This window comes from Aethalodelphis obliquidens, unplaced genomic scaffold (genome assembly GCF_003676395.1).
Source record: "Aethalodelphis obliquidens isolate GAN/ISIS:26980383/991018 unplaced genomic scaffold, ASM367639v1 scaffold67, whole genome shotgun sequence".
Classification (NCBI taxonomy): Eukaryota; Metazoa; Chordata; class Mammalia; order Artiodactyla; family Delphinidae; genus Aethalodelphis; species Aethalodelphis obliquidens.
In genome coordinates this window covers 9,243,879-9,265,145 of record NW_020838011.1, presented here as the reverse complement: position 1 = coordinate 9,265,145, position 21,267 = coordinate 9,243,879, and the positions used below count along the sequence as shown (strand labels likewise).

At 34.4% G+C, this 21,267-nt stretch overlaps 1 protein-coding gene across 4 annotated transcripts in view; it reads left to right on the top strand.

Moving 5' to 3' along the window:
• Window positions 1-13,825, top strand: part of UBA6 (ubiquitin like modifier activating enzyme 6) — a 79,996-nt gene extending 66,171 nt beyond the window's left edge. For 3 of the 4 annotated variants that reach the window (XM_027089661.1, XM_027089660.1, XM_027089663.1), the window contains 8 exons: window positions 493-562; window positions 2,007-2,078; window positions 4,612-4,729; window positions 5,915-6,108; window positions 6,855-6,982; window positions 9,335-9,422; window positions 9,604-9,698; window positions 11,486-13,825. In XM_027089661.1, coding sequence (XP_026945462.1) covers window positions 493-562; window positions 2,007-2,078; window positions 4,612-4,729; window positions 5,915-6,108; window positions 6,855-6,982; window positions 9,335-9,422; window positions 9,604-9,698; window positions 11,486-11,621 — 901 coding nt within the window. In that variant the 3' untranslated portion in view covers window positions 11,622-13,825. Of the gene's footprint in view, window positions 1-492; window positions 563-2,006; window positions 2,079-4,611; window positions 4,730-5,914; window positions 6,109-6,854; window positions 6,995-9,334; window positions 9,423-9,603; window positions 9,699-11,485 lie in introns of those variants that run through there. The other variant, XM_027089662.1, reaches the window with a different exon arrangement.
• Window positions 13,826-21,267: the final 7,442 nt, after the last annotated feature.

Genomic DNA, 21,267 nt, shown 5'->3' with positions numbered 1-21,267 from the left:
GGCATGTGGTATCTTCCCGAACCAGGGCTTGAACCCATGTCCCCTGCACTGGCAGGTGGATTCTTAACCACTGCGCCACCAGGGAAGCCCTGATTGCTTCTTCTATAAAACTTACCTTTTTTGTTTTTAAACAAACTCATTTGCTTAGTTTGAACTTACTGTACACTCTTTAAAACCAAGTTTGTAATATTTTCTTATGAATTAAAATGAATTTTCTTTCAATAATTTTTCTACTTCTGGCCACTTCTCTCCCCAAAGTAGTCTTGATCACTACCTGAATATTAGTGCTTATGAGGATAAACATGTGATGTTTTCTCTTTTATAACTTCTACAATGCCTTGGTCTAGACCAGAATTTCATTGCCTAACTTTAAAAAAAATAATCCTGTAACAAAAATTCTGTAATTACTTATCTTCAACATTTTAAAGGCTATAGTTTCTGGTAAACATCTTTGAAACTGTGCATTCACACTTTATTTTTTAATTTCAAAAGGCACTTCAGTTTCCTTCTGAATGCTGCAAAATTATATGCTACAGTCTATTGCATTCCATTTACAGAAGAGGTAAGATATTCTTCAAGCCCTAACAAGTGATAGAAAAGGTTAGAATTAGATGACTTAGCTAATTGCATCATCAAAATGTGTTTTATGTTATAAGAATCATTCTTCGATATAAACTTCATTTTGTTCTAGTGTTGCCCATTCTAATAAAGCAGAAGCTAAAATCTCATTGCAGCATCACTAAGTGGAAGAAAGTCACTTTTTTTTCTGAACTTAAGTAGCGAAACAAATATTTGTAAAAGCAGTCTTACTTTATTTTTAAAACATTTATAACCTACTAACTTTAATTATTGTAATTACTCTGAAAACCCAAAGTGACCTATTTCATAACAATTTTTAAATATTTCTTAGTGATTCTGCTTGTTATCATTTGTTTGGCTTATTTTTGTGAAATTAACATATGCTTTTCAGGAGATTTGAAAATGCTAGCCTACATTGACATTTCTTTACTTTTATCATTTATACCTTTTCTCTTAGACATCGTCTTCATTGACTCATATGTAAAGGGATCTAATACAGTTTTATGTGAAAGGCAGGTCTGCATTAGTGAATTTTCCTTCTCAAATGCATAATAGAGCTAAATAAATTAATATACTTTTAGGTACTAGGCTGAATGGGAAATATGAGCCAGATCCATAACTAGAATTGGCTATTTTGGATCTAGATAAAAATGCCTGTTGTACATTAATCCCTTTTGGAATTAACACGCAGTAAAATATACCATAAATGTCTGGTAAAAATAGTGGCATTCAGTTGGGTATTCTTTTTGTGAAAAGAGTGATAATTTTGTGATGAGTTGTAGGTAACCTCAAAAGCACTGTGTCTCAGTTTTTCCTAAGTATTCTTAATAATAAACATGTATATAGCCTTAAATTCATCTAAGTTTATCCTGAACCATTTAAATATTTTCCTGCTTCCAAAGGTATGAATTCCATTTACTGTGAGTCAATGTATATTGAGTATAACTTTCTGCAGGGAACTTTGTAAAACAATGAAGAGATAGTTCCTGATCTCAAGGCACTCTGTCTGATAAAACCAGCCCTAAAACTACCTTTTTAAGAATTTGTGGATGGACTTCCCTGGCAGTCCAGTGGTTAAGACTCCATGCTCTCAGTGCAGGGGGCACGGGTTTGATCCCTGGTCGGGGAAGATCCCACCTGCTGCATGGCACGGCCAAAAAAAAAAAAAAATTTGTGGAAAGAACTAAGATTTAAGGTTTGTTGACTAACAAGTACTTTTTTACACACACCACCCCCACTTCCCAGCCTTTGTGGATGGTATTTCTATAGAAATAAAAGTAAATGTCACAAACAGATGTGGTCTAAACAGTTATATCATAAATTATTCAAATATTTAGTATGATAAAGGATCTTTTTTAGGTTGTTTTTTAGGTTTAGAATTCAGAATTTTAAGAATATGTTGATAAAATTACTGTTTTAAAAACCAGGACTTATCAGCAGATACCCTGTTGAATATTCTTTCCGAAGTAAAGATTCAGGAATTCAGACCTTCCAACAAGGTATGTGTACAAGCTCATTCATTTAGCAAATAGTTATTGAACTTCTACTTGTGTCAAGTCTCTTTCTAAACCTGGAGAAGCCCATAGGAACAAAACAAAATTCTTGTTCTTGTGCGAGTTGGGCCAGAGGCAGACTATTAAAAAAAGTGCCAATAATTATGTAATATTGCATTATGGGCATAAGTGCTAATAAGAAAAAGTAAAACAGGGAAAACAAAGGGTAATGGAGCTGGTGTCATCTTATACGAGATAAAAGGGGAAAGCTTCTCTGATATGGTAACATTTGAGCAGAAGCCTGAAGGAAGTGAGGGAGTGAGCCATACTGTTATCTGGTGAAAGAGCAGTACAGACGGCAGGAACAAGTTCAGAGAAAGGCCTTGAAAGACTTTGAAGGCTAGAATTTTTCTGGAGGAGAATATGCAAGAGAAGAGTGGTAGATAGCAAGATTGGAGAGGTAGTGAGGGTTATAAGTACTTCATGTTTTATTATGGGATAAGAAGCCAGTGGAGGATTTTAAGCAGAGGACACAGCCTGACATATTTAAAAGGATGACCCTGGCGATTGTGTTAAGAATGATTAGGACATGAGAGAGGAAGCAGAAATAGCTATTAGGAGATTATAGTCAAGATGTGATGGTGGTTTGAATGAACCATCAAACAGGGGTAGTGGGTAACAGGGAAGATGTGGTAAGAGGTTGGATTCTGTGCACATTTTGCAGTAGCCCTGACAGGATTTGTTAGGAATTGGTTTGAGTGTGCAAGAAAAAAAGATTATTTTCTTAGTTGAAAAAAAGAAGCAAGCTTAATCGCTCCGAGTAACAGGGAGAAGATAGAGGAAGTTTGAGCAGAGAAAAAAAAGATGTGAAATAATTGCCTAGGGGAGTGGGAAAAGTGGGGAATTAGAAGATGTTGTAGAATTTTGAGATAATATTTAAGATCCACTTAATGTTAATTCCACTTAATGTATTCCACTACATGTGGCTGGAGAAAAGGCATTTAGCAGCTTGGGTGCTACTGTAGAATAGCTGGTAAATTGGATTGTAACAAGGGTTGGGATTTTGTCGGCAAATATGTTGGAAGGAGAAAGACAGGGAGTATTAATAAAGGTGGAACATGAAATTTAGGCAGGGTAAATAAAAAAGTTTGAAAATACTAAATATTTTTCTTTTTCACATGTTCATTATGTGCCTTTTCGTATGCACTCTAAAAAGAAATAAACCACAGAACAACCTTCTGTTCCGTTTACCTTTAGCTATACTGGAAAATGTGGAGTAATGAGTGCCTCTCTGCAAAATTCAAGTAGGAAGTGGTGTGTGCAGTCTTCCACTCTGTATTTTTATTTTAGGGACAAGGAAAACTTGTAGGCAGTTCATTTTGTGCAAGTAAATAGGTTTTCTCAATGAAATGTTCATGATTTGTAGTTTATCAAGAACAAAAGTACAGAAAGGAAAAACAAAATTCCTATATAAAGAAGATTCCTAGCCCATGTTTCTAATGGGCAAAGCTGCTAGACAGAAGCCAAGGAAATATGCATCAATAACTTTACAGGTCTCTACTGCTCTTCAATATGTTTTCTAGCTTGAATTGCTTCTTTCTGTGTCGAAGTTTTGGCGGCATAAATTACCCTGAGCAATTTTAACATGACTTATGAGCTTTTTCACCACTCCTTGAAGCAGCTCCCACTGAAGCTTCAGCGTCTGGCACTCGTAGTTAAAAGATGCCATAGCCAAAAAATATCAACTACACATTCTGGCAAATAAAAATTACTGCTTCTCTGACTCCTTAATATTTCTCAAATATTTATAATCATATTTAATATGTAAAAATGTGAATTGGATGTGTTTTTTTAATAAGAAATAGTATTTTAATGATGATGTGTAGCTAGTTTCTTGGTTTGAGAATATTAACTTCACTGCCCTTGTTAAAGATAAATTATTTATATGTGCTGCCCTAAGCATGCAACTATATGAAGGAAGACATATTCTTTGGGATAGAACTTCTTTTCAGTAGTCAATAAATATTTAAAAGATGCCCATATTATATATTTTGTGGATTTCGTCAGTTTCTTTGGAGACAGAAAACAGCTCTGCACTAGTTAGAGGTATGTAATTTGGTTTGAAGTTGATTTGTCAGAATCACAAACTGTTGATTAACATTAACTTTATTTTAGTGTGGAATTTTAAGAGAGAGTTGTATGAACTTAGATCTTATAAACTATTCAGTAAGTATTTTTAACACCCACTATGAGCAAGTTTATTTTAGATACATTGAGGTTATCTCAGTGAACAAGATAAAGATCCCTGTTCTCATAGAGTTTACGTGTCAGTGTGAGGCAGTAGATAATAAATATGTAAATAACATAATAGTACTTAACAATAGAAGGTGTAAAATACATTGGACCATAATGATTAATAATCTAATTAAACCAATAGAATGTTTTCTTTTTGTGACTTATTTGATAAAAACAGATTTGTTAGTCAAACTTAGGTGTAGGATGTGATATCATTAATGAATATACATACATATATTTAAAGGTTGTTCAAACAGATGAAACTGCAAGGAAACCAGACCATGTTCCTGTTAGCAGTGAAGATGAGAGGAATGCTGTTTTCCAACTGGAAAAGGCTATTTCATCTAGTGAAGCTACCACAAGTAAGGGGAAATCTTTATAAAAATGTTTTGAACTAAAGGGATTTTTATTTTCACTAAACTGTACACTCAGAAGGTTGTGGGATTAAATCATAACAACAATAATGATATTACTTGATTCCATGATCATATGAAAGTCACTGTTCATTTTTAACTGTGACTAAATTCATAACTTTCTCCACCATTTCCCTACCGTAGAAGGCTGAAATGTAAGTCTGCTTTGTTTTTGCTGTTCTGATTGTTTTAGTTCTTAAGATTCTATTGTGTGATTCCTTTTTAACTTATGGCTAGCATAATGAAGAAAACATGGAGTCCTTTGGAGACTAACCCTGAGATCCAGTGAAATCACTTTAGGAAAAAAAATCATAGACAGATTTCTTCTTGGCTTGTTAGTCTCCATAATTACACACAGGGAATACACACCTGACCTATGTACACCTTTGCTAAATGGTCTTAAATATAGGGAAACTGAACTTTTAATTCCTTAAAAACAGATCTGTATTAGCTCATGTTTTTAGACCTGCTCAGCACCTTTCTACTACATAAATTAGCAGTTTCCAAACTTTTGGGATTTTACACAAAGACCAGTAAAATTCAGGAGAAAAGCCTAGATTAGCCAGCTATTTATTTTGCAAGTAAAAGGTTTATATCCTAAGTTAATAATTATAATTCTAGAAAAAAACATATTACCATTTCTTTCTCGTTTCATCACAGATTAAACTACACCTGTCTACAGAATGATCTGAGGAACCACTAATCTAGAAATCTTTCATAAAGACACTTATTTTTATTTGACCAATATGTACCCTATCCTTAGTTATCAGAGGTAAAATGTTTCAGAGTAGTATTTATGAAATCAATTTTTGAACAGTACCCAGTGTTGACTTTTTTATTGTAAGCCACTTAATAGCAGATGTACATGGCTTTCTTATTTTTATGTTTTTTTAGAAAGGTTTTTTTTTTTAAATATTAAAACTTCTAATTTAGTGGTTTTAAAGCCATCATTTTCATATCCTTCAGTAACTTCAGTTCCCTGGATGTTGTTGTTGTCGTTGTATTTTTCAGTCATTTGCAAACCTAAACAAAAAGGAATCTTTAACAGTAGTGAACCCACACTGCCTTGCTTTTTACCTAGTAAAGCCTTTATCACTTACTAGGAAACTTTGTTTTTCTGGTTGTTGTCATCAGGTGACCTTCAGATGGCAGTGCTTTCATTTGAAAAAGATGATGATCGTAATGGACACATAGATTTCATCACAGCTGCATCAAATCTTCGTGCCAAAATGTATAGCATTGAACCAGCTGACCGTTTGAAAACAAAACGCATAGCAGGTAGAATTATACCTGCTATAGCAACATCCACTGCTGCAGTTACTGGCTTGGTGAGATTATGATTCTTTGAAAATGCTTGTTATTCATTGCTTCTTTTCTGTCTTCCCTATTACACCACCCCAAACCATTCACTCAGAGATCTTAGAGAAGGAGGGATACATATTGATCTTATAATTTAAAATTGTAAGATATTTCTGAAAATACAGTAATCTGTATTTTGAACTTTTACAGATAATACAGACATTTTAATGTAAAAAAATATGCTCTGTCAAGTTACAGTATAACTTTTCTTACAGGCAATAATCCTCTTCATCTTTGTATCCTCTGTACAATCCAAATGCTCTATTTTTCTTGAATAAAATGAACTACCCTAACCTTTGCTCTTTGATCATATTGGATTTTAGTTCTTTGTCTTAAAATAAATGTAATTTCTGTTAGTGATTTGGATTTCTTTAAATTTAGTCTTTCCTTAATGATTTAAAATCTTTAGGATGGCCCTAGTTATTATACCTTACTGTAGTGTTATTCTTAGAAGTTATGTAATTATTGTTCCTATTATTGAATGATTTTAGACTGCTGTATTGCTTGACTTCTGATATCTACTTTCAAAGTAGGAAGATTACATGGTCAAATTAGTTAGAGGCTTATAAGAAATTTATATTACTCCAGTCCAATAGCTGCTTTTATTCTCTACACAGAAATGCTTGAGAAGAATTCAGGAAAATTATATAGATGCAATTAAAGTCATGAATAGTTTTAGGCTATTTATATAATCAGATCACCTTCTTTTATCTAGGTTGCACTGGAGATGATCAAAGTAGCTGGTGACTATCCATTTGAAGCTTACAAAAATTGTTTCTTTAACTTAGCCATTCCAATTATAGTGTTTACAGAGACATCTGAAGTAAGAAAAACTGAAATCAGGTATGCATGAAGGTGTGTTTCTCTTGCATAATGAGAATGAAATAATTTTTTTACCTTTTAAAAGGAATAAATAATAGCTTTATCTCTCCTTTTCTCCTATATATATAAACTCTTACATCACTTCATGATGAGGTCAAAACTCCATCTTCATGTAGCATTTCTTTTTTTTTCTTTTTTTATTGTATAATTGACATACAGCATTAAATTAGTTTCAAGTGTACAACACAATGATTCAACACTGGTATATGCTGTGAAATGATTACCACAATAAGCCCAGTCACCATCCATTATCATACATAGTTATAGAATTTTTTTTTCTGATGATAAGAACATTTAAGATTTACTCACTCAGCAACTTTCAAATATGCAGTAGAGTATTATTAACTATAGTCACCATGCTTCACATTATATATCCATGATTTACTCATCTTACAACCAGAAGTTTGTACCTTTTGACTCCCTTTATCCATTTGCCCACCCTCACCACCTGTTTCTGGCACTATCAGTGTTCTCTATATCTATGAGCTTGGGATTTTTTTGGGTTTTGTCTGGTTGGTTGGTTGAGTTTTTTGTGGGATTTGTTTGTTTTAGATTCCACATATACATGAGATGATAAGATATCTGTCTTTCTCTGTCTGACTTATTTCACTTAGCGTAACGTTTTCAAGGTCCATCCATGTTGTCACAAATGGGCAGGATTTCATTCCTTTTATGGCTGAATAATACTTCATTATATATAGTACCACACTTTCTTTATCCATTCATCAGTGGACACTTAGATTGATTCCATGTCTTAGGTATTACAGGTAATGCTGCAGTGAACATGGGAGTACAGATATCTTTTCAAGTTAGTGTTTGCATTTTCTTTGGATAAATACCCAGGAGGGGAATTACTAGATCATATGGTAGTTCTGTTTTTAATTTTTTAAAGAACCTACATACTGCTTTCCATAGTGACTGTATCATTTTTACATCCTCACCAAGAAGGTACAAGAGTTCCAATTCCTTCACATCCTTGTCAACACTTGTTATCTTCTGTTTTTTGATGATAGCCATCCTAACAAGTGTACGGTGATATCTCATTGTGGTTTCGATTTGTATTTCCCTGATAATTAGTGATAATTAAGCATCTTTTCATGTACCTGTTGGCCATCTGTATGTCTGCTTTGGAAAAATGTCTTTTCAGGTCCTCTGCCTATTTTATTATTGGATTGTTTGGGTTTTTTGCTGTAGAGTTGTATATGTTCGTTATATATTTTGGATATTAACCCCTTACCAGATATATGATTTGCAAATATCTTCTCCCAGTCGGTAGGTTGCCTTTTCAGTTTGTTAGTGGTTTTCTTTGCTGTGCAGAAGATTTTTAGTTTGATGTAGTCCCACTTGTTTATTTTTGCTTTTGTTGCCTTTGCTTTTGGTGTCAAATCTAAAAACTTATCACCAAAACCAGTGTCAAGGAGCTTACCACCTAAGTTTTCTTCTAGGATTTTTAGGTTTCAGGTCTTACATTCAAGTCTTCAATCTATTCTGAGGTAATTTTTGTGTGTGGTGTAAGATAGGAGTCCAATTTCATTCTTTTGCATGTAGCATGAAGCATTGCTGACTAAACTAGCCATAGAACTCTCACAATACATAATCTGCCACACTGTTTAGCATTGTACTTTCTATGGTTTCATCTGTCTGCCTAATTCAGATGAATTAGAAGCCATTCTAGTGTCTGACTAATGGATAATGAGATTAAGAATCTAGTTCCAAAAGTTGTATGACAAAGGAAATCAATTCCCCTGGACTTCCATTTTTCAATTTTTAAATTGGTAACAACCAAAAATTTGAAAACTATTATCTTGGCAAGAGTATGAGAAAGCACTGTCATACATTACTGATGAGAGTATAAAATAATATAACCCATATTAAGGCAAATATAGCACTATATTTCAAACTTGCAGATACACTTGCACTCATCTCAAATGATATATGAACAGGATATTCATTTTGGCATTGTTTATCATAGCCAAAGATTGGAACAACCTAAGTGTCTAGTAATAGGAGACTGGAACATCCACACAGTGAAACTCATGGAACTGTTTAAAAAGAGAAATGGAACTCTCTTGCTAAGACATACTTATTTATAATAAGACACTGGAAAGATAAACAAGGTACTGATAAAAGTGGTTACCTGTGTGGTGTGATGGGGAAGTAAGATGGAATTATGGAATATTTTGTTATATTTTCCTTTTGTATTCCCACATTAATATCTAGCTAAATCACAAATAGTGGACTTCTGGGATTTTTTATTATTACTAAAAGGAAGAAAATTTAAATGTTTTTGTTCTGAATATTTTTCTACAACAGAAATGGAATATCATTTACAATTTGGGACAGATGGATTATACATGGAAAAGAAGAGTTCACCCTCTTGGATTTCATAAATGCAGTCAAAGTGAGACAATTATTCATTAGTTGCTTCGAGTCTGTTAGTTTTATACATAATTTCGTTAGAGGTTTTTATAAATATTATTTAGCAGGAGTTTTCTCTCTTTTTACTGGTTGTAAAACATTGTCATCCAGCATTTTATATTTGGGTGGAGTTTTGATTGTTTCTTTTGGGTATTCACTTTCAGGAGAAGTACGGAATTGAGCCAACAATGGTGGTACAGGGAGTCAAAATGCTTTATGTCCCTGTTATGCCTGGTCATGCAAAAAGATTGAAGTTAACGTAAGTATTGAACATTATATGCAAGATATTCTCAAAAGTTGAAATATAAGTTGGATGCACACTAGAAAATTAAATATAGAGGTTATTGAAGTTCAGATAAAAATATGTGATTTACTCCTATCTAATGGCAGTAATAAAGACAGTGACTCTGCCAAGCTCCACAGGCTACCTATCAAGTGAGATTTATAGGATTATAATACCCTTGTGAGTTTATTATCGTTCAGGGTCATCTTATAAGCTAATAGGCTTAGAAACCTGATTTGGTCAATATACCAAGTAAAAGTAGATCCACCTCTTATATGCAAACACATAAGGACTAGGCTTGTGAGACTGAAGTATTTTTTTTAAATGCCGAATTGTTATTTTCATTTATTCAACAGATTTTTTTAAAGAATGCCTGCTATGTACCAGGTACTTTTGTAAACATTAGGGATACAGCAGTGAGCAAAGCAGAGTCCCTGCCCTGCTTGAGGAGTTTACATAACAATTAAATATGTATGTAAGATGGTGATAAGTGCTGTGGAAAAATAAAGCAGAATAAGGGGGTATTAAGTTGCTACAGTATATTGGGCAATCTAGGTATTCCCTCGGCCTGTCATATTCTTTTTGTTGTTGTTAAAGATTTATTTATTTATTTTATACTTATTTTTGGTTGCATTGGGTCTTTGTTGCTGTGTGCAGACTTTCTCTAGTTGTGGCAAGAAGAGGCTACTCTTCATTGCGCTGCGCGTGCTTCTCATTACAATGGCTTCTCTTGTGGAGCACGGGCTCTAGGCATGTGGGCTTCAGTAGTTATGGCTCATGGGCTCAGTAGTTGTGGCTTGCGGGCTCTAGAGCGCAGGCTCAATAGTTGTGGCGCACGGACTTTGTTGCTCCGAGGCATGTGGGATCTTCCCGGACCAGGGCTCGAACCCGTGTCCCCTGCATTGGCAGTCAGATTCTTAACCACTGCGCCACTATGGAAGTCCCTGCCTGTCATATTCTGATGTGAAAGGCTGACATTTGAGCAGAGACCTAAAGGAAGAGAGGGAGGAAAACAGCCAGTCTTTACAGTGGTCTGCAAGGCCCTAAATTATCTAGTTCCCACTTACCCTTCCAAGTTCCTTTCATACTTCTCTCTCCTTGCTCACAATATTCCAGTTATACTGGCCTCCTTACTTTTCCTTGAACATTCCAGTCTCCAACATGCGACCTTTGCTCTAGTTTTTCCCTCTGCTTGCAACTCTTTCTGAGATGGCCATCTGACTAACTCTCACCTCTGGTCTTTGCACTTCCTGAAGAGGCCTCTCTGAACCCTATTTAATACTGCATCCTGTCTGGTACCCCAGCCTAGCATGCCTAATCCCTTTTATGCTGCTCTACTTTTCCTCTTTCTCATAGTATTTATCACTGTCTAACAGTTACTGTATTATTTATTGTCTCTCCCCTCCCACCAATATAAGCTTCATTCACAAGGGCAGGGATCTATATTTGATATATTCATTTTTTAAAAGCATATCTCACATTTTAGGTTTTTTTTCTGTGGAGTTTTTTGTTTTTGTTTTTAAATAAGTGGTCTGTATTCCTTATCATTACCAGCAAAGGTAAAAATTGATTAACTGTTAGGTAAAAGAATGTCTTGATTTTAGAGCTTTTAGTAAAGAAAATAATTATATGAAAGCAGGTGAATTATTAGATTTAAAAATAAATTTAAACAAGCCCAGATTCTTCGGACAACATTATCACCAAATCACTCTTTCATTTTACAGAATTTACCAAATTATTTTTCCTTGCTTATTTTTCCTTAGAATGCATAAACTTGTGAAACCTTCTACTGAAAAGAAATATGTGGATCTTACTGTGTCATTTGCTCCAGATACTGATGGAGATGAAGATTTACCTGGACCTCCAGTAAGATACTACTTTAGTCATGACACTGATTAACAGAAGTTGTCTTAAATTTAGGACTACTTGATTTTGGAAAGAATGCACTTATTCAGGAGCTTAAAGAGTCAGCTCATAATGCTATGGATTTCTCTTTGATGAAGCTTGATTTAAGGGAAACATCAGTAAAAAACTACAGTGAAGAATTGTAAAGCATTTTGAAGCATAGTATACACGTGTAGTGCTTCATATGTGGATGTGCTCACAAGCAACTTCGAACTGGAATGCTGTTTTATAATGCTTACCAAAAAATTGTGTATTAACCTCTTTGGATGAAAAGAAGGAAAAAATATGTATCTAAGACCAGAAGAAATAAAAGATCAAGAAATTGAAAATAACAAATGCAACTATCCAAAAAGTTTAATCCCATTTTATGAATTTCTTTTTGTTTAGTATTTGAGGCCCATTTTTCTATACAAACAGTGTTTGGCTCCCTGCACCTCTCATGATGAGGCTTTGAATTTAACACCAATGGAGCAGGGATGGTAGCAGTGGATGAAGAGTGGTTACTCTTAAAACTTTAAAAGTTACAGTTTACTGACATGTTACCTCTGCTGATTTAACCAGAGTTTGTTATATCACTGTCTCCCTAAAATCAGGATCTTTTGCTGATAGCATCAGTGTTGTAAGTCATGAGCAAGCACATCAGATGACAGGTGTTAACTGGGACTAAATGTCAACAATAGCATATGGACTCTGACAACCCGCTTAGAGAATCCATGAATGTGAACAGATAAATATGGCTAGTCATTTGATTCTTTAGTATGCCTTCTAGTGTGGCTATTTTATTTATTTGGAACTCTAAACCTGATTGTCATAGTATATAAGACTAAAAGGTTTTGTAAAGGGAGTGTCCTTAGAAGTAGATGAAAAGTAGAAATTACAAAATTATCACTAGTTTAGTCTTGATTTTTTTTCTTCCAGCAGCCTAATGGACAGAAAAAATAATCATAAATTAATATTTTATTTTAAAGGGAAATGTATTATTTAATTCTACATTCCCAGAAAGGGAGTTGACAAAGATAAAAATTTATTTTTTTAGGTCTTTATTGATAGAAACTTTCTGTTTTCTGATATGAGCTATTGCATATGTTCATAGAAATGCTTTCATTAAAATAACATAAAGTGTACTCAACACTGTAAACTCAGTGAAAACAGCAAGTGTTTCTTTTATTTCCAGGGCTGTCATGCATTCTAAAGCAATTGGCATTTTATAACCACAGAAAGTCATTTCCCTCTAGCTGCTTTTCTTCTGCTCTTCTGTTCAAACCATTAATAGGTACTGTGATAAATTAAAAACTAGATTCACATCAGTATTACTCCAATTTGGTATATTTTTATATTCTCTACTTAACTTTCCTTTTATTCCACTTACAAATAGTTTAAGTTACTTGATCAACCAGCTGTATTGTTTCATTCTTTTGTAAAAGTATCATCCAATTGAGAAAATATATTTAGGAGTGGAGGGTGAATTTGTATGAATAAAGGGTAGTCTGCGTTGGAGGTGAGGATAAGTGGACAGGATGAGTTTAAAGGAAATGGCTACCTTTGAAATAAGCAGTTAATTTTGGTTCATCATATACTACCCTCTCCCATCGTGTATATTGCAAATATAATGCTTAAAATTAATATTACTTAAAATTGAATCCAGGAATATCAAAGCTCTATGGCTTGGAACTTTAGAGGCTAGCAGCAGTTAAAAGCACTTTCCTATAAGAAGTCTGTTCCCACTTTTTTGTTTTGTGCTCTATGACAATAACTGATATTTTCCAGGTAGCCATTCAATAATTCTCAACTATGATCTAGTAGCTTGCTTATATTTGATCTAAATCTCCACATCTCTTCAGAAGTAAATTTAGAACAGAACCGTGCTATCAATTCTTATTTATAGAGATCAGTGCTTTAGCAGATATAAATAAAATCAGTAAGGATTAAGTTCATTTTGTGATTAAATCTGAAACCATATTGTCATTGCTTTTTTTTCTGTAACGGTTATTGCCATTAGTTTCTTCTGTATAGTTCTACTAGGTTGGAAAACCAGCGTGAATTTAATGACGGTTTTTTTCATTATCTGTTTTATTTCTGTACCATGAGATCAGTGCTGGTGATTGAAATACCAGGTGCAAAAATTAATGATTTGATTTTGTATGGTACCACTGAGTGATTTTTTACTTATTAAAAATAAATTAAGAAATTTGACAATATCTTTGTAAATCCTGTTCCATAGCTGACTCCAGAGATTCCAATTTTATTATTCATTTTGTGAGTAGCGTTGCTTTGGTGTTTCCTAGCTTTCAAGTTTTGCAATCATGGAGATAGAACACTCACTGGATGTGGAGAGACATTACTTCAAAGTGCTTTTAGCTCCTGGAAATTCTTTTAAAACAATTGAGAAATTGTAAAACCTAGAAGATCTGGTAAATCCCAGACTGTTGGTTGGGGATTTCCAAAGTCCATTCCTTTTTAGAGTTCAGAGCAGTATGTTACACATCTATAAGTTCCTGTAAATTGTCCCAAAGAACTTGGATGTAGATGTGTATCTTTATTTTTACTTTTTATGTGTCATGGCACTCCCTGGTGGTGCCAGTGATGAGACATAAAAACGTCAGCAGTGTTTAGAGTCCACTATTTTATAATTAGTAAAATGAAGACAGAAAGAAAATTATTCTCTTGAGATCTTGAGGGAAAATATTCTCTTGACCTAATAATCCTTTCAACTGCAATGAATATTATCAAAAATTCATTATGATTGTAAATATATAACCATTTAGTATACAGTCATTAGGTATGGGCTTAACTATTTTACTTTTAACAAATTCAAAACAAATCAGGAAGTTGCAATCTTGGGGGTCACAGGAAGTAATCAGTAGGTAATTTGTTCATTTTTGTCTTGCCTTGTCTTAGCTTTGTCTATTTAAGAAATATATATTCATATATATATACATATATGTATGTGTGTGTATATGTATATATTCAAAAGAGTATATAAAATACAAATACACAGTTTAAGGAATAATTTTAAAGTAACTACTTGTATAACCAGCTCTCAAATCAATAGAACATTGACAGCAGCCCAGAAACTTCCCTTGCGGTCCCTTCCCAATCACAACCAGCTTCCCCACACATACCCTCTAGCAGTTAGCACTTTTCTACCTTTTGTGATAACTGTGTCTTTGTTTTTATTTATAGTGTTACCACCTATGTATGTACCTAAACAATACATACAGTTTACTTTTGTTGTTTTTGAACTTTATGTAAATAGAATCAATACGTTCATTTGTGGCTGCTTCTTTCATTCAACATGGGATTCATCCATGTGGTTGCTTGTAACAATACTTCATTCATAGTCATTTGTGTATAATTTTACCTTTGCGTTAATATACAACTATTTATTCATTCTATTGACTGTGGACAATTGGGATGTTTGGGGGGTGGGTAATCACAGTTCCACAATGAACATTATTTTATGTATTGCCTAGTGTAACTAAGGTATATGTGCCTAGGAATGGAATTCTTTGGTCATAGGATATTCATGTCTTAAATTTTATTAGGTAATAACAGAGTTTTTCCTGAGCAATAGAGATGTCGTGTTTTCCCACTTTCCTCATCTCTGGTGTTAACAGATTTTTTTTTTTTTTTAATTTTGCCCATCTGTTGGATGTGCAGTTATATCTCGTTGAAGTTTTACTCTGCATTTCCCTAATTACTCTTGAAATTAAGCACCTTTTTATATGTTTGTTGGCCACTCTTTCTTTTTTGTGAAGTGACTTTTCAATTCTTTTGTCCATTTTTTGGTTGTGTTGGCAGATTTTTTTTCCTCCTTGATTCATAAAAGATCTTTATAAATCCTGTTCTTAGTTGGCTATATAATTGCAAATATTTTTTCCCACCCTGGCTTGCCTTTCCCTCTCTTTATGATGCTCTTTGATAAAAAGAATTTGTTAATGGTCAGGTACTGAGAAGTGTCAATTTTTTGTTTTAAAGCTAGATTTTTTTGTGAGTTTTAAAATAATTGTTCTCTAGAGCCACAAAGTCATGAAGATACTCCTCTATATTGTCTTCTAAAGCTTTAATTTTAACTTTCCCATTTTAAGTCTTTAATTCAAGAGGAATTAATTTTGTGTATGCTAGGAAGTGTCTCACCACCATTTACTGAAGTCCGTTCTTTTCTGCAGTGCCACCAAAGTCATATGTTATATCCATATATGTATATGTCTCTTGCTGGATTTCTTGTTCCTTCTTTTCTATCCGTGTGATGGTATACTTCTTCATCACGATAGCTGATACATTGTTTTTGATATTTGGCAGAACAAGTCCTCCCAACTTATTGTTCTGTAAAAATGTCTTGGTTATTTTTAGCCCTTTGTATTTTCAGTTCTCAAATTTCTAATTTCAAACATGCAAATCTATCACTTTGCAGCTTCTAATTGTCCTGCTGAAATTTTATATCTTTTACCTACCTGGACATGAAAAGCATGATTATTTTATAGTCTGTGTTTAATAATTCCCAAATCTGAAGCTCTCCTGGGGTCTCTCTTTATATTTTTGTTTCTGCTAATTCTTATTTATCTTGTATCCTTGTATGTGTGGTTATCTTTAATTGTATGCCAATATTGTATTTGAAAGCTTGCTTGTAGAAATATAGTTGACCCTTGAACAACACAAATTTGAACTGCCTGGGTCCACTTATGTGTGGATTTTTTTTCACTAAATACTACATACTACAGTATTATATGATTTGTGGAAATGGAACTTCGGTTACGGAGGACTGACTGTAAAGTCATAAGTAGATTTTCAACTGTGCAGAGGGTTGGTGCCCTAATTCCCAAGTTGTTCAAAGATCAACTGCAATTTGATGCCCAATAAGACATTTTCATCCTCCACAGAGTTTTTGTATCTGCTCTACTAGGCACTTGGGCACTAGTAATTCAGGAACATTTTGACCCAATTTCAGAAACTGAGATTTTTCTGAGTTATCCATGTGACTCAGAGCTGAGCTAACTGTACTAGTGCCCTTACTTCCTGTTAATCCTTACTTCAAAAACTCTTCAGGCTTACTAAGTGTGGATTTGTGTTACCAGAGCTAGTGCCCCCACCTCTTGGCTGGCACTACATTCTACCTTTGAATCTCAAGTCCCTTAGCTCTGCTCAGCTTCTCAGTAGCCTCTTAAAAATCTGCAAAATCTCCCAGGGTACAAGTGGTCACAAATGAAGAATTCATTTCCTTTATGAATTTCTATTTTGTCTCAGATATTAACTTGATAATTATTCACTAACTTAGCTTTCTAACATCATCCAATACTTTTTCAAATATATTTGAAATATTTCTAAATATTCTCAAGTGAGAATGTTAAATCCAAATTACTCAGCCCACTTTATTTCCTGTTGATTATGTGTAAAGTGTAATTGATATCTTTGTATTGCTTCTGTATCTGGAAACTTACTAAACTCTAATGATGCTTGTAAGTTATTTGCAAATTCTTTTGGATAGTCTACATAATCTTTAAATAGGGACAGTGATTTGTTTTTTCTAAGATCCAAATTTTGGTTTTGTTAATCCTCTCTCTGTTTGTTTTCTGTTTCATTAATTTCTGCTTTTATCAGTATTACTTATTTTTTCTATTTTGTTTGGAGTTTTTATTGTTCTTGTTTCTAATTTCTTGTGGTAGATGCTTACCTCATTCATTTTCAGCCTTTATTTTCCATTTTTCATTAGGGGTTGTTCCTCTTCAACTCTTGGGTTTTTTAGGAGAGTGTTCCTTCATTACCAACATAGAGTTTGGATTTGGGTTTTTTTTTTAAATCCAATTTGATATTCTTTGTCTTTTAATTGGAACACTAAAGCTATTTACATTTAACATAATGACTAATAGATTTATGTCTGCCATTTTATTTTATGGGGGTTTGTTTTTTGTCTAGCTTGTTCTATGATTCTTTTTCTCTATTTTCTTACCTTTTTAAATTTGTATTTACTTTTGTTTTTTAATTCCATTTATGCCAATTATTAACTGTCTCTCAATTCTAGACACCCTTCTGTATTCTGGAACTTTGCAAACTATATTTCTCCTTCACCATCTAGCTTCCTTTAGGTTCCACAAATAGGGGGCACTAGAAGGAGACTGGAAAGCTGGAGAACGGGAGAAGAGACTTTGACTATTGCCATTTGCTTCCTGATCACCAGCATCACCTCAGCAATGGCTTTTCTCCCAGTAGTTGTGGTTGGTTCCCAGGCTCTACCTTTTTTCTGGCTCTCTGCAGGGTATCTGTTCTAGGTTTCCAGGTTCTAATAATCCTACTTTCTTCCCTTTAATATTTGTGTCCCTTGCCGACATTTTGACTTCTCACAAAACCTGTTTAACCAATTCCTTATGTTAAATTCTTTCTTAATATAAATAATATGGTTTCTCTTTTCCTGAACTATACACATTTTTTTCTTTACTACTCTAGTGGCTTTTATCTTTTGATGATTACCCTATATTACAACATGCATATTCAGATTAAGTCAGACTAAAGTTAATCATTATCTTTACATTTTGGAAGATTATAATTTCCAAAGACAGCCACAGCGATATTTGTAGTCTCACATGCTTTTCTAGAAGCTTGCCACCCCGCAACCACCATCAAGCAACAGAATGTTTCCACTTACTTTGAAACAAGAATTTATGACTACCTCAACTAATACAACAGAATGCAGCGTTTGTAATTGTACAACTTCAAGGTTAGATCATAAAAGATTATATGGCATCTGCATGGCTGGCTCTTAATCTCTTTTGCTTGCTCTTTCCCTCCTGGAAAGCTCACCCTTGTAATCCAGATACCATGTTGTGAGGAGGCCTAAACTAGCCCCCAGGAGAGAAACTGAGACCTACAGAGAAACTGTAAGAGAAACTGCTAACCTACAGTCAGCATCAGGTGTCAGACATGAGTAAGCAAGTTTTCAAGTGATTCCAGGCCCCAGACTTCATGGAGCAGAGACAAGCCATCCCTGCTGTGCCTTGCCAACTTCCAGCCCCACAGAATCTGTGAACATGGATTGTTCATGCAACTTAGTTTGGGGATTATTTGTTACCCAGATGTAATAACTAGAACAACTATCTAACTAGCAGCTTGCATACTATGGTCATATATTTTATTTTTGCATTTTAATTCCATTGTCAAGTACTTCAACGTCTTTTAATTCTATAGACTTTATTATTTTCTTATATAGCCAATGTTTATATTTACACACACACATATATATCACTTTCTTTACTCTTTATTCTCCTTTGTGCCTCAGGCTTACCATCTGGGATCAATTTCTTTCTACCTGAAATATTTCCTCTAGAATTTCATTTTGTGACAGTCCACTGGTAGCATACTTGCTCATGATTTCTTTGTCTGAAAATATCTTTATTTTGCTCTCATTCTGCAGAGGTATGTTTGCTCAATGTAGAATTCTAATTTGGCCTTTGTTATCTTTCAACATGCTGGAAATATTTTTCTACTCTCTTACGACTTCCTCTCTGGCTCTTGAGTCAACTGTCAAGCTAAATATTGCATCTTTAAAGCAATTATCTGCTTACGTTGTATGTGGTATAATTATGTGTCTGGGTATGGATTTCTTTTGTTAATCCTGTTTAGGATTTGTTCAGCTCTTTGAATCTAGATTTGTGCCTTTTGTTAGTTCATTACTCCTTCACATATTGCCTATATCCCCCTTCTCTTTTCTTATAGGAGGATTCTCATTACACGTGGCAGACTTACTCTGCCTTCCATATTTATCACCCTCTCTTCTGTATTTTCCAATTGTTTTTGTCTTGTCAGGATTTATACTGTATAATTTCTTCTGACACATATTCTACTTTACTTCTCTTCATCTGTTTCGTACATACTTACTATTAAATCCATCCATTTTGTTTTTAATTTTGGTTGTATTTTTCAGTCCTAGAAGTTCTATTTGGTTCTCTTTTTTTCAACTGCTGGAACACTTTTTATAGTTTCCCATCCTCTGCACATATTGTCTAACATCTATTTAAACTGTGAGGGCCGTTTTATGGTTTCATCAATTTCAATTTCTGCAGTTTTTGTGGTTCTTTTCCTGTTGTTTCTCCCAGCTCAATGTGTTGGTGGCCTTCTATTAGACTCTCCACCTTAGTCAGGCCCTGGGCTTTGATTTCTTTCTCCCTGTTCATTCCTTTCACTTTATTGCAGTCAACCACTTTGCCTCACTATCTTCAAGAGTCCATTTCTTTAAGTGTCCTATATTAAGAACTGCATTTCTTTTAGATTGCAAGAATTCATTCTTAACATTTGAGATGGTAACAAATTAGAGCTCTTGAGTCTCTTGTTGCTTATCTGTATTTGGACTAACTTAATTGTGAGGCCCTTGAGAATAAGAGATAGATAGGTCGATCTTTTGTAATCTATGCATCAGTTAACAGTTGATATTACAGTAGATTTCAGAGAAGTATTTCACAAACTTTATTGTGTGTAGTAAACTTTATTGTGATGTGTTTTAAAAGAGCAGATTTCTCGGGCTTCCCTGGTGGCGCAGTGGTTGAGAGTCTGCCTGCCAATGCAGGGGACACGGGTTCGAGCCCTGGTCTGGAAGATCCCACATGCCGCGGAGCAACTAGGCCCGTGAGTCACAACTACTGAGCCTGCGCGTCTGGAGCCTGTGCTCCACAACAAGAGAGGCCGCGATAGTGAGAGGCCCGCGCACCGCGATTTATTTATTTACAGCCGTAAATAAATAAATTTAAAAAAAAAAAAAAAAAAGAGCAGATTTCTGGACCAACCCCCAGAAATTAATTCACTCAGTCTGAGGGCAGCTCAGGAGTCTGCATAATTTTAGGCATCCTAGATAACTCATTGAATGAGTTTGCTAGGGCTGCCATAACAAATACCACAGACTGAGTGGCTTAAACAACAGAAATATATTTCTTCAGTTGCAGAGGCTAAAAGTCCAAGATTGATGTGTCAGTAGAGTTGATTTCTTCTGAGGCCTTTCTTGTTGGCTTTGTTGATGGTCATCTTCTCCCTCTGTCTCACGTCGTCTTTCTTCTGTGTGTGTTTGTGATCTACTCTCCTCTTCTTATAAAGATACATCTTTATAAGGTGTTGGAGCTAAGAGGACCTTAAGAATCCGTTGCTAACCCCTTCATTTTTTCAGATGAAGAAACCAAAGAAGCCAAACATTGAAATAATTAGAACCAGGAGTAGAATATAAGCCATATCTTTTGATTCTTAGTTGATTCCCAATTTGAATGACCATCAGGAGCCTGTTTTTCAAGAAAAAAAAGTTTATGAAAAAATGTCCCTGAGATTTTGGTTCAGTAGATCTTTTTTGGGCTGAAGAATTAGTATTTTTAAGGAATTCTAAGTGATTAGTCTCATACTGTGTTGTATTTGTGAAATGGGTGATTATGTAGCCTTTTACCATCCTTATAAATTAATAATTTTTACAAAAGGAGGTTATGGGTTGACTTTGAGCCAGCAAAGAGACAACTTGAGGGAAAACATGGAAAATGATCAATTTCACTAATTTCCAATAACCAAAAAGTGTGGCATAGAGTATTTCCACTGGGAAATGACTTCTCCTAGTACTTTTCATGTCTCTGGTTTTTAGCTGGGTAATTAAAATAACTTACGTTTCATAAATCGGTCA